Consider the following 13217-nt stretch of genomic DNA (forward strand, 5'->3'; position numbering starts at 1 on the left):
AAGTGACACTAGTTTTGCACACCTGCTGAATGCCATTTACACTACTTTGTCAGTTACATTCACATCCTGAAAAACTAACCACCAGATGTGGAACTTACTGCTCCATTGACATCACTGCAGAATTTGACTAAACGTTGTAGCCTCTTAACACCTGTTTGGGATTTTGCCCAGTGTGCTGATTGCTGAGCCAATGTGTGGTGTAAAACCAGAGCAACTCCACTGAATTCAATAGAGCTACTCTGAATTTATACTATCACAATTGAGAGCAGAACGTAGATCTCTGTATTCCAAACACAATATCATATATGGCCCTAACAGTGACTAATCACAGTCTTACTTACTTAGACTGTTGGTAAGAATATGCAGGTGCATGTTCACTGGATGTTTCCACTGTCATCTGTTGCTGTTGACCACCGGCTTCCTGTGATGAAGATGCTACTGTCTGTGGAGAAGTATCAGCAACGACACCCTATGGAAGCAAATAGGGACACAAAGGTCTTACTGATATTAATCACATGAAGGTGTTCAGCACCATCTCACCACTTCTTTATTTCTGTGTATCAGTACCATTGGTTTGCATTGTTGAGAGTGTCTGGGATAGCAGAAACCACATGCTGACATGACACAAATGCTATCAATTTACAAGGTGATCTGGCCTGGCAATGAGAAACAGCCTCAATTCACAGAGTACCTGGAGCACTGTGCTCTAACATGCAGTGGTGAAAAATATCTACACATTATGGGGGAAATCCCAGCCCTGCTGAAGTCACAACGTTTCCATTGACTTCAGTGGAACCAAGATTTCACCCTGTATATGTTATTTTTATTACATATGCATGGTTGATCTGTTTTTTTTTTACCTCACTTACACTGACTTTACCTTGGTCTAACATTGACTTCTGATTTACACTGGTGTGAGAGCAGAACCAAGTCCCACCGGATTTTGCAATATATTGTGCTGTAACACACATGGTGCAGACACTGTAGCATGCTTTGAACACTAGTGTATTTGCATTGATTTAGTGTTTTTATTCAGAGTGTTTTCTCTTTTAAAATAAATTTGAGACAAACAAAAGATTTTACCGAATAGGACGTTGCACTAATGAGGCTTTGAGGCATATATGTATGTATGCATTCGACATTATATGCATTTGCCTTGAAAACCTGCAATTACAATTATTTCATTGATAATTTTGTTTCTCCTATTTTGGCATTTTTTAATTTTTTACATTTCTATTGAAATTAGCCATATTCTCTTTACTTCTGTGCTTGTCTGCATCAACCACACCAATGATACCAGCAGCGCACTTCTGGGAATAGAATGTAGTAGTAAATTGCACTCTGTAGAGCCAGAAGAGGGAGCACAAAGCACTCAATTTTGCTGTTATCTGAGTCCTATATAAACAATGGGTGGTGCATTTTAAATCTCTGTGACAATTTCTTTTTCAAAGGTTCTTAGAGTCCACTGCCTGCCATGCTGACCAATACTGGCTCATTGTTTCCTTGTAATCACCTGTCTATCTGCATCCATCTGTTGTCTCTTGCCTTAGATTTAAATTGTAAACTCTTTGGGGCAGGGAACAGCTTTTTGTTCTGTTTGTACAGCGCCTAGCACAATGCGGCGCTCACCCATGACTAGGTGCTATGGTAATATACTAAAACAATAATTGCCAGATTATAGCAAATGTTACGGTAGGTCTTCTACTTAGTTCCTTTAATAATTAATGAAGGCTATTTAAAGTAGTCACTATGATATATTTAAAATCTGATTTAGGGTGAAACTGATGCAATGAAGATTTAAATAAGACCAGCTGAATACGACCAAAAAAAAAAAAAAAAAAAAAAAACCCAACAACAACGCCAGTAGGGGCCTTTCCTACCAGGTGGTAGATCATTTGGGATTCAGAGAATTTGCAGCCATGGAGACTGGGAAAACTATGGTGGATCCACTTGACTGCGGGCGGAGAAGTGCCAAAACAACAGCTCGAAGAGCATCCTCAACTGGCCAACCCATGTAGCAGTAATAGCCTCAACTCCAGAGGAGAGACAGCTGAAGACTAAAGTATTGAGACAATAGTGCCCCTCACATTATCACAAAGTAGGGGAGAAGAGGTTAAAAATGGAGAGAAGAATACGAATTTAAGAGTAACAGCGTCTTTATTTCCCAAGCCTCCCTCTCGTTGTGTCAGATGCCCTTATGAAGATGCACAGCATTGGAGGTTGGGCTGAAGTGCTCCAGGCAGCTTGTGCTCTACAGGGTTGAGTAAATACTTACTCATTAGAATGTCATCAGCATGACTCAGCCCCAAGGAGGGAGAGAGCGAATCCTTCCTCAAGGATGAAAAAGCACTCAGTCAGTGCAGCATCCTCCACGTCTGTATGTACAAGAGGAAGGTTTCCATTGCTCAATCACTTTTTCTGGTTGCTGCATGTTTTCAGCAGTCACCTACACTCACTAAGGACTGAATCAAACCCTCTTGCCATCGTCTCTTCTGGAATCTCTTTGGGTTCGTGGTTTGCTGGTTGGTTTTGTTTTCCTGCATTTTCCCATCTCCCTCCCAAATACATGAAACATCAAGAATGGTTTATTCCATTTCCTATGCACAGCAAAACAAATGCAAAAACAAGAGCACTTGCAGATCTTCCAAAAAAAAAAAAAAAAAAAAAAAAGAAAAGAAAAGAAAAGAAAAGTTGAAGTGCAATCCCAAATCTAAGAGCAGCATAAGGTCTGGTTTGGTAAAGCAACGTTTGACCCTTCTTGATATACAACAGGTTCAATGACGAATAGGTTTGTGGTTTGTCAACCCTTCACCCTACTTGCATGAATGGAGGTAAACTTACTTCAATGGGGACAGCTGTTGCAGGCACAGGAGTGTACTGGGGAATGTAGGTCCCTTGCATAGGTGCAGCAGCAGTCATATACTAGAATAAGTCAAAGGCACATTTATATTAGAAATAGAAAACCACAATGCATTATATAGATTTGGTTATATAGATTTGGTTACAGTACAGAATGTATTGGTTTTGTATGCACTGTACACCACACCATTATTTTTTGCTAATAATTTTACTTAATGGTAGGAATTGGCCATTAAAATCATACATCCTGACCTGCTTAGTGATGGCACATATGATTGAAAGCAACACCAAGAGATCATAGTATACAGTGCTGATGGGTTTAGATTTTATTATTTTGTCATATGCTTTATAACTGGAGAGAGTTCTATATCTACATATGAAGAAAATACCAGGGAGACACAATAACATCACGCATGCAGTGATTATGTAGAAAAGTCTAAGGAAGCTCTTGGAATCCACATTTTTAAATGATACCTACAAAAATAAACTTAGGGCTGAAATTAGCGTACTTCCTCCACACTACTCTAACCCTGAACATGGGAACAATCACGTCTGTGGAGATATGAAGATCAGGAAAGAACAGATATCTGAGAGTTTCTGCTTTTTGTACTTAGGGGCACTAACTGAATTTCCTTCTACATATGAATTCTTTTTAATATCCGGGAAGCCTTTTTAAATATCACGAAACTTTGCCAAATTATTATTCTGTCAACATATAGTACTAGCTTCTTCTAAGATATTCTCTCTCCCAAGCACTACAGGAAACCAGTCCTTAATTATGAGTGGATGCGAATTTCACCATTGGTACAGCATTATTCTCTTCATGCACAATATTGCTTAAGCAGTTCTTGGCTGAATGCAACAGATTGTTCAAATGCTTAAATGTCGTATGAGTATTGAGTTGTCAGATCTAGACATTGTTCTTACCAGTCCTATCTGTGTACTTTGACAAAAATCACAGAGTACGCCCAATCTCACAATTGTCTGGAGGGCATCTCCAACATGTTGTCTTCAAAGATGCACTGGAGATCTGAACCTACCCAGGATGTATTTGATGAATTTTAAAATGAGTTAAATATCGCTTGAGTTTTCTGGCTGAGTTAGGAGGTGCTTGCAGGATTTTTTCCACTGATTATTGTGAAATACACATTTCAAATGCTTTCTCAGCACACCTTTAAATTAACTGTGTTGTTTGAAATGTCCACAGCAAAACTGCATTATGAGAATGCAAAGAGGCGTGTAACAGATGCACTGCCCAAGAAATGTTTGGGGTGCAGAAATGGCATAGACAAGAATACTGAGGGCAAAATTCCACAGTCCTTGCTAAGGTAAAAGTCCCACTGACTTCAGTGGAAGTTTTGCCTATATAAAAACAGTGAGTAAGGAGTGCAGGATTTAGGCTCACATTAGTGGCACCACATTATGTATTTGTAAGTAATTATAATGATGTTGTTGAAATTCACTGCATCTTCTTTGAATATGGCCAAAGAGACAGGAGTGTCACCCATCCATATTATGTCTGCCTCCTGCCACAACTTCCTGATGATATTTTTTTGTTTCTCTTCAAAAAGATAATTGTTACAGATTGAGGAGTTCAGTGTTTTCTTGGTCAATGTCGATCAACCAATGACATTTAAGCCAAATACCCTGGTTGTACTGCAGCATATAGTAGGGCTATTCTCTGGCCATGAACATTAGTCATGGATGAGAATATTATAAGAGTGAGAGTCTGTTCAGCTTCTATTTCATTCAGTCTGCTTTGTAACGCTGCTGTCATCTGCTGCCATCCTATATGCTAGACAGTATTCTTCCAAATTAATTGTGAGCTTTTACTTGAAGTGCTCACTCTCATAGTTCCACAAAGCCTGTTTTAAATTCTCATTGAAGTTTGTTTCTCTGAAGCAAATTATTTTTAAATTAAAAACATCTATATAAAGAAGAGAAAAAAAGCAGTTCTAGGCAATGTTGTTTTCTTTTAAGTTCTTCCTGGAACCCAGTGGAAAATCAGCATATGTGCTCTGAATCACTAGATGTGATTATCTCTATCGTCATCTTAGTTTGCACACAAATAAACACATAACTAAATAAAGTCTTATGAGACCTCACAAAATTATTAAACCACTTTTAAAATCAGGCGACTTTATTTGTTTCAATATCCTTCAGCGGTGAGTTCCACAGGACAAGTATAGGAGGCATGCATGAAATATTTACTTTTACTAGTTCTAAATGTACTGCCCTTTGGAATACAAGAGAATCAGGAGACTATTCCCAGTTCTGCCACTGACTCATACAGTGATCTTAGGTAAGCTCCTTTGTCTCTCCATGTATCATTTTCTCCTTCTGTAAAACCTACTTTTCTTTTTTAAGTGCTTTGAATTCAATGGATAAAAGGGAAATTCACTGATGGTTTAACTCCTCTGACAGAAATGGAACTATACTGGCAGAAAATTTGGCCCCGTAAGTGTTAAGTGCCAATCCTGCAAACAGATGCACCAATATGTATCTTAGGGCGTGTCTACACGGTGGAGGTAATGTGCTCTCCGGGGGTGCAGTTTCTAAAGTGCACTAATGTGTTGCTCATTAATTGGCCCATGAAGATCCTGCTGGTTCATGCTAATGGTTCCCTAATGTGCTTTAACATAGTACTGTTTTAAATGGTACTACATTAAAGCACAGTAGGGGACATTTAGTGCGCACCAGCAAGGTCTACATGGACCAAATAATTGCAATACATTAGTGCACTTTAGACATCACAGCCCCATAGTGCACATTGCTGCTCTGTGCACTCTGACTCTTAGATTGCTGCTCATCTATTAGCCCCTCACCACACACATTCACCAGAACCATCAGCTATCTCTTAGTTACTTACATGGCACCCATTACCAGAATATCTGAGCACCTCATAATCTTTAATGTGTATGTCCTCACAATACCCCTGTGAGGTGGGGAAGTGTCATTAACCCCATTTTACAGATGGGGAACAGACATACACTAAGTTTGTGCCAGAGAACAGAAATAAAGTCTCCCGAGACCCAGGTTAGTACCAGAACCACAGGACCATACTTTCTCTCATCAAGGATCCCATGTGGACCCCTTAATGCCACACGCAGTTCAACTGCTTTCCACAGGACTCTGTGCAGGTGTTAGGGTCCATACTAGTTTTCCAGACTGGAGATGAAAGTAAGGACTGAGTGACTGTTTTTCTAATAATATACGGGGAAAGGTCAAAAAGAGAAACTGATCATTTTTTCTATGCCCACTATCCTTGGGGTTACCTCAATGAAGGCAACCCTGATTTCTCTCCTTTCTAAACTAGATAATCCCAACCACTTTAATTTCTTGTCTTCTGTGCTTTACAGTTGGTTAATATCTGAAAGTGACTGTAAAATGGCACAGGGGAGGTTTCATGTTGACTTTGTCTCAGTAATTTCCATACTAGGGGATGGACTGATCTCTTCCTGTATTGGGATGGGGCCTAAGCTCTCTCTGACACATCATCCACTTCTTCCCCTAAACCTTACAGAGTGTAGTGGGGTAACAGGTGGGCTCAGACTAGTGCTAGCTACCTTGGGGAGTGGGGAGAGGTGGAGTACAAAACTTCCTTCCCTCCAGCCTCACAGAAATTCTGAAGGAAAATGGAAGTTGTATTATCTTCTCTGTTTAAATTCATGTATGGTAGGGATTCTGCATTAAGTGTGTTCCTGGAGGTAGCCATGGCTCAGGGGCACCATGGTGGTCCAGCTCCATTGGGTTTCTAGAGGCCAGAGCTATACCAGAGTCACAGGGCCTCAATGTAGCTGGTTTCCCATGGGTCCCAGGAAATTATGCACAGTATTGCTTAAGCAGTTCTTGGCTGAATGCAACAGATTGTTCAAATGCTTAAATGTCGTATGAGTATTGAGTTGTCAGATCTAGACATTGTTCTTACCAGTCCTATCTGTGTACTTTGACAAAAATCACAGAGTACGCCCAATCTCACAATTGTCTGGAGGGCACCTCCAACATGTTGTCTGCAAAGATGCACTAGATTCCTATTCCCAAATTATGCTTTGATGTGGGGGAAATCTCTGCTAGGAGATCCACACAGAGATTTCCTTTGTTTAAAGCCACTCTCACATATTTTACTGCAGGGAGTGGGATGTGAGTGTGAGATACACACACACACACACACATTTGTTCAGCTTACAAGTAAACAGACGACTTAACTAAAAGGAAAATGAAGTTTCATTGCTGCCAAATAGGATGTGGAAATCAAACGGTGCTCCTTTTTTCTCATGTGCCATCATCAGGAATGGAGATTCTGCAATTGGAATGTAGTTAGTCTATTCTGACTTGTGCATATTCAGCAGAATGGCGATCACTCACTGTCCCAGCACTGTATTGGCTTTTTGACAGCAAAATGAATAGCAACTCTAAGGCACTGGGAACAGTAAAATAGTGTCTGTTTGGCACAATCATTTTTCTGACTATAACTACACTTTAAAGACTGACAATTTCCACCAAGAAAAAGAAACAGCATTGGCAGTGCTGATGCTTCTGATTTCCCTTTAAACTGCTATTGTTTTCACATACTGTACCTAAAGCACCTTTGGTTTGTGCTCACAGTGTGCAATATTCTAGTGCAATGCACATCTCAGGATGTCTGACTGCTTAATTTCAAGTCTTGCTTATTACGGACACCAATTTAGCTTTTATTGATTCATCTCATACTCTCTTCTAGGGTTTTTGTTTCTGTCTATCTGAGGACACAAACTATAGAGGACAAAAAGTCACATAAGTCTAACAAAATGTAAAGAAATATATACCTTTTACACCACATAGTTTTACGACCTTTAAGACTGTTATCTATTGATTTGTTCAGAATGTTTGTAGGTCTAGTTGTTTCTTATTTTAAGATAATATATTGCAAATAGAAGAAGCCTGTTGGACATGAAGAGTTAATGCTCTTGGCCACAATAAGTCTTAGGATGTGCTACATCATGAAAGCTGAATAGGAATGGGTGGCATAACAATAGTGATCATATTTCCCTGGTTTAGACATCACAACATCAGAGGAATTTGGAAAATACCAATTAATATCTATGTTTAATTATATGCTAGATATAAACTCTGAAACTTTTATTCATACTGAGTAGTATTCGTTTATCTGAGTAGTCCTACTATGGTCAATGGGACTACTCACATGAATAAGTACTACCTAACATGAGTATGAGGTAGTACTTATTCATGTGGCCTTTAGATAGAAAAAGAAGTGTGAAAACCTACCTTGGTTCTTTCATAGCTGTGGGTCTGTTTTACAATTATTTAAGGATCGAAAAAAATACAGTGAATCCTGTGAAGATCTTTTCTCTCACTGTAACCATTTACATGCTCACCACAATACTCAGATATTTTCAGTTGAACTCAGAAACAAATGGAGGAACCTATTCTCATTTTGGTGAGCACTTACATGAGAACAGTCCTACTGAAGTACACTTAAATGGGACCACTTGTGTGAATAAATGCTAACCAGTGTGACTCATGTGAGCAAGGGTCCCACAGTTTCACTCTTAGTGATTATCTGTGCCGTGATGAAATCCACATCTTGTGTGTGCTGGAGTACATTGATAGTAGTTAGCATTTTAGGATCCACTGAATTAATGCCAGCTCTTGCTTACGATCCAAGAAGTCTAGACACTGCATCAGCAATAGAGCTACGTGAAAATATTTGTATCGCTGGAGAAACTGATGAAAGTCACACTGTTGCTGGATACATTTTAACCATAAATGTCTCCCTCTGGGGAAAATCGCCTTCCTGCCTTAGAATTCCCTCCTCGGCATGGTGGAAAAACTACAGATTCCCTGAGTCTTATAGAATAAAATCTCTTCTCTTTGGGACATTCTGCCCCTGGGTTCTACCTTCTCATTTGTGAGTTCCCAGTTCCTTGATGGATTAAAGTATTGCCTCATTGTGTTCTTCCAGTCTATAATTCTGGCAAGATGGAGTTGTAGTTCAATGGAATACAGCTCCTAGCAACCATAGCTTCTGACATAACATACAGAGACTTTCTGATTTTGGGGCTCAACTCTAGAAGCCCTACAGAGCTGTGGACTCTGTAATTTTTCTACGAGTTTTAGTGATAATTTTATAATTCCCTATTAAAAAGATGTGAGAAACAAAAATGATGATTTTTGCTATAGCTGTATTTCAATATTTTTCTCCACAGTTATTGTGGTCTTAAATACAATATGATTTTGTGACATAAAATTACCATAGGGCGGCGAAGAATAGCACCCTTCATTCCACAGATCTCAGTCACTGGGCTATCTCATTCATTGTTCAAGAAGAAACTAGAAATCTTTAGTTTTCAACTCCCTTCCCTGCTGCTCATTAACACAAGGGGATTTACAAACACCAACTGTCACTTCCCTTTCAACCTTCCTAATGAGATATTACCTAATTCTCTGAGCAAGTTAGATGAAGGTAGAGAGAAGAATACTTCAACAACTCTAGTTCCAAACTAATCTCCTTTTCTCTTCATGAGCTCTAAGTATCCTTCACAAATCTTTACTTTTGGAAAATAGAGCAATGAAAAGATGTTAGAAGAATAGTGCAGATGAGCTAAGAAGTCCCTTATATAATAAATCTTTTTAATTTCCCAAGCTCAGGCCTGCTACTAAAGCAGAGTGAGCAGGACTTTTCAGATAAAGGATATTTAATTCAAGTGGAAGTGAATTCAGCCAGATTGCCACACGTAGCCATGAACCACACATTCACTTGCATATGAAGCACAGCATTTGTAACAACTGCAGTAAATGTAAATGGCACCCAGGAATGTCTCTAGAAACTGATAAGCCACGTAAAAATTGACACACATTCTAGCCACTTTTAGAAATTGAAAGGATGGAAAAAAGATTTTACCTACATGTGTGTTTGAAAGTTCAAAATCCTTTTCAGAACACATATCAATTAACATACACACATACATAGAGAAAAAAATGCCCAAGAAAATCCATCAGTGCTGTGGAAAAATATCCTGTTTCTTTACAACCAAACAAGATATTTCATAGGAATCATTCATACTTATGAATTCATATTATATTTAGGAGCCTACATATGGCTATGGGAACTTACCTTTAGTTTGAAAATGTTGGCTTACATTTTCAGTGTATCTATTCTGACATTCCCTCCTGTGTCACAATCTCCAATGTGGGTAGTGAGCCTAGGTGACTGTGTAAATATGGAGACTGATTCTCCACTGCTGTGATGCACACGTGAATGGTTTCAGGATGTGAAAACTGCCTTTTTTGCACAAATCAAATTGTCTCAGAAGTTTGATGGATCAGTTTTCAAACACAGAAGTATGGTCTGTAGCAATGTTTACACGGGAGGTTTCTGCGCAGCAAGCTGCTGAGCTGACACACAGTAACTTGCCATGTAGACAAGCCCTAAAATACATTTGACTTGCTCAGTGAGTGTTGGTTATCACTGAACTTCTGTCATCCCTTAGATTTTTGCTTCAGACCTGGTGCACTGAAGAGAATGAAGAAACGATACACCTGAATAGCCTCCAAGATGGTTTCTTTTGTCACAAAACTCTCTCTGCACTCCCTTTCCTGGACATTTACATACAATCATTCCCATCAATTTCTATATAACTACAATCCTTTCTATTAATCCCTGAGGAGGATGGAAGCCAAGACTGTTAAAATATTTTCAAGTTAAGTGTTCATTAAAAATGTTTCACAGGAAATAACCAAACCTGGGTTTTCTGACATGGCAGGTTTGAATTGCCTGATTATTTCTGTAGCATGTTACTGGTCTTTTTGGACAAGCAGCACAGTGCCTTCTCAATGCTAATAGTTGATGAATGTGTCTCACGGAGCCTATCTCCAAGAATCTAGTCTTAAAAGATGTAAACTACTCTACCCCCAATAAGTGAGTTTCCAAGCAGTTTGGATTAATTTATTGTTAAGACAATGTGAAAGAAACATTCAGAGTTGTTACATAATGACTACTCCTGTATCACACACTTTTCCATTTCTGTTTTAACAACATCCTTGAGTATGGACAGCTCTAGGACCTAACACTGATACAGATGTAGCAATGTAATTAAAAGCTGATAACTAGATGCACAGAGAAGAATAGGCAGAAACATAGTAAAGATCATATAAGTATTAGTATTTATAATTTCACTGAAGCAGAAAGAATTTTACGATCACCTGTGTGGAAATGATACACAGATGAGAGAGATGATGTAGTGAGCCACTGGCATATACTACCAAGAGTACCCCCGTGAAGCCCATACCGGAGTTGAAATACAGTATTGCTCAGTCCTTTGTCCCAATAAGATTCCTAGAATCCAAATATTTCTGTAAGTCGTAATGAAAGCTTTTTATAAAAAAAGGCAGTTTTAAGGCTTTTTGCTGGATTATCTCATTAAAAAGAGCCTTATAAAGGAACCTTGTATGTATAATGTTTTAGTCAGATCCATCAGTTACATTAATATATGATCACAGAGTGAGGGTAACATTACCTTCATTGGAAAATGAAACTGCCATTAAACGTAAAGAATTATAGTTTTAGCATATTACACTACAAAATGTTATTTTCTGTGGGAATAGAAATCAGTCAGTTAACATCCTTCATAAATTTACATGATCATTAGTTAAGTCTCTGTGTGTGTAAGGGCAGGGGAGGGCATTTTTGTGAGATTATTTTTCCCTATGTGCTTCAAAATCTTGCAGTCCATACTCAGTACCTACCGAGGGAAAATGAAGATCAAAATCAGTGGGTGTTCTGCCAGAGTAAGGACCAGGGCCGGCTCCAGGCATCAGCAAAGGAAGCAGGTGCTTGGGGCAGCCCATAGAAAGGGGCGGAACGTCCGGGTCTTCGGCGGCGGGTCCCTCAGTCCCTCTCTTCCTCTTTGAGCTGCCACCGAAGAGGAAGAGAAGGAGCGAAGGACCCGCCGTAGAATTGCCGCCGAAGAATGAAGCAGCGCGATTGAGCTGCCGCCAAAGTGCCGCCGTCGGCTTGATCTTTTTTTTTTTTTTCCTGCTTTGCCGCTTGGGGAGGCAAAAAAGCTGGAGCCGGCCCTGGTAAGGACTGATTAAGAAAACTTCAGGATTTGGCCCTAAGTGTGCTATTTATCCATTGTGAAGGGGTGTAACGGCATGGGACCCGCCATTCACAAGTGCCCCCTTCTGGTTGGGTGTGTCTGCAGTCTTTCAGTTTAAGGTGACGACCCCTGTTGGTGGTTTCTCAGGCAGGTTTTCAGTGACTCAGCCAAGTCACTGTCTCTATATGAAACAGAACAAATCCCTTCCGGTATATACAGTCTTTAATTTGTCCAAGCCCTAGTATGGGCCATACCCACAGGGCTTCCCCCCTGGAGACACTGTCTTCCTGAAGCCATCTCTGGGTTCAGTCCCAGCAGCCAGCCAGGAGCGCCTTCTTTGCTCCCCCAGTCCCTGCCAGCAGACTTATCTGTCCGTGGTCCTGTTGCTTTCAGTCAGCCAGGAACACAGTGCTCTCTCCTCCAGCTCAAGGCAGCAACTGACTTTCTCTGGCTCTGCGGCTTTTTACGTGTCCCTCCTGGGCCCTGATTGGCTGCTCCCTGCAGCCACACTAGGTCACTTGGAGGACTTCTTTTCTGCCTCCTCTCTGGGATGGGGTGTGGCAGGACCCCGAGCCTCCCACAGGGAGCCTCTGGACCTAGTCCATCCCATCACAAGGGGTTACTGAAATGTGTCACACTGAATCTATTCCATGGCAATCTTACAATGAAGTGGAAATACAGTTTTTCAGGGTGCTGATTAAGTGGATTTAACTGCACTGTCAGTTCACAAGTCAACACTGATCTGCTATACTATATAGACAGGTATTCAGTGCTCAAAGTGAACAGAGGGTTACAGGATTGAGCCCCTGCATGTTTTAGCAGCAGAAACAAAATACTGGACACCTCAGAAATTAAATAGTTCTTACACTTTCTCTTGCACTAAGAGAAAAAAAGAAGATGCAAGAGACTGAAAAAAATCAAATAAAATGCTGAAAGAAAGAGAATAAGCAAACAGACTATTATTATTTCAAGGGTTTGGATTATCCCTCTTGTGCCATATTCCTTTCTCCTTTACCATATTATCATTGTGCTCTATTCCCCTGCTCAGATTTATACTGCAATTTTACAAGGGTTCCTCTACTGTGTCCATCCCATTTTGAGCACTACATGTCCTGTGTATTACATGCTAATCAGGCAAGCAGCTCATGCGTTCTGTGCATTGTGGTAAGATGTCTCATTCTGCTGGGAAAATGTGATAAGCAGCTAGTGCTGATGAAATGTGAGAGGAGTGACATTTCATGCTGACTTTAGTGCTGAATA

General features: G+C 40.0%; 1 protein-coding gene across 2 annotated transcripts in view; it reads right to left on the bottom strand.

Moving 5' to 3' along the window:
- Positions 1-337: 337 nt before the first annotated feature.
- RBMS3 (RNA binding motif single stranded interacting protein 3) overlaps positions 338-13217 on the bottom strand; it is a 970110-nt gene continuing 957230 nt past the window's right edge. For both annotated transcript variants that reach the window (XM_065399124.1, XM_065399125.1), the window contains 2 exons: positions 2842-2922; positions 338-469 (listed from right to left, as the gene is read on the bottom strand). In XM_065399124.1, coding sequence (XP_065255196.1) covers positions 338-469; positions 2842-2922 — 213 coding nt within the window. The remainder of the gene's footprint in view (positions 470-2841; positions 2923-13217) is intronic.

Source organism: Emys orbicularis, chromosome 2 (assembly GCF_028017835.1).
Source record: "Emys orbicularis isolate rEmyOrb1 chromosome 2, rEmyOrb1.hap1, whole genome shotgun sequence".
In the NCBI taxonomy this organism is placed as follows: Eukaryota; Metazoa; Chordata; order Testudines; family Emydidae; genus Emys; species Emys orbicularis.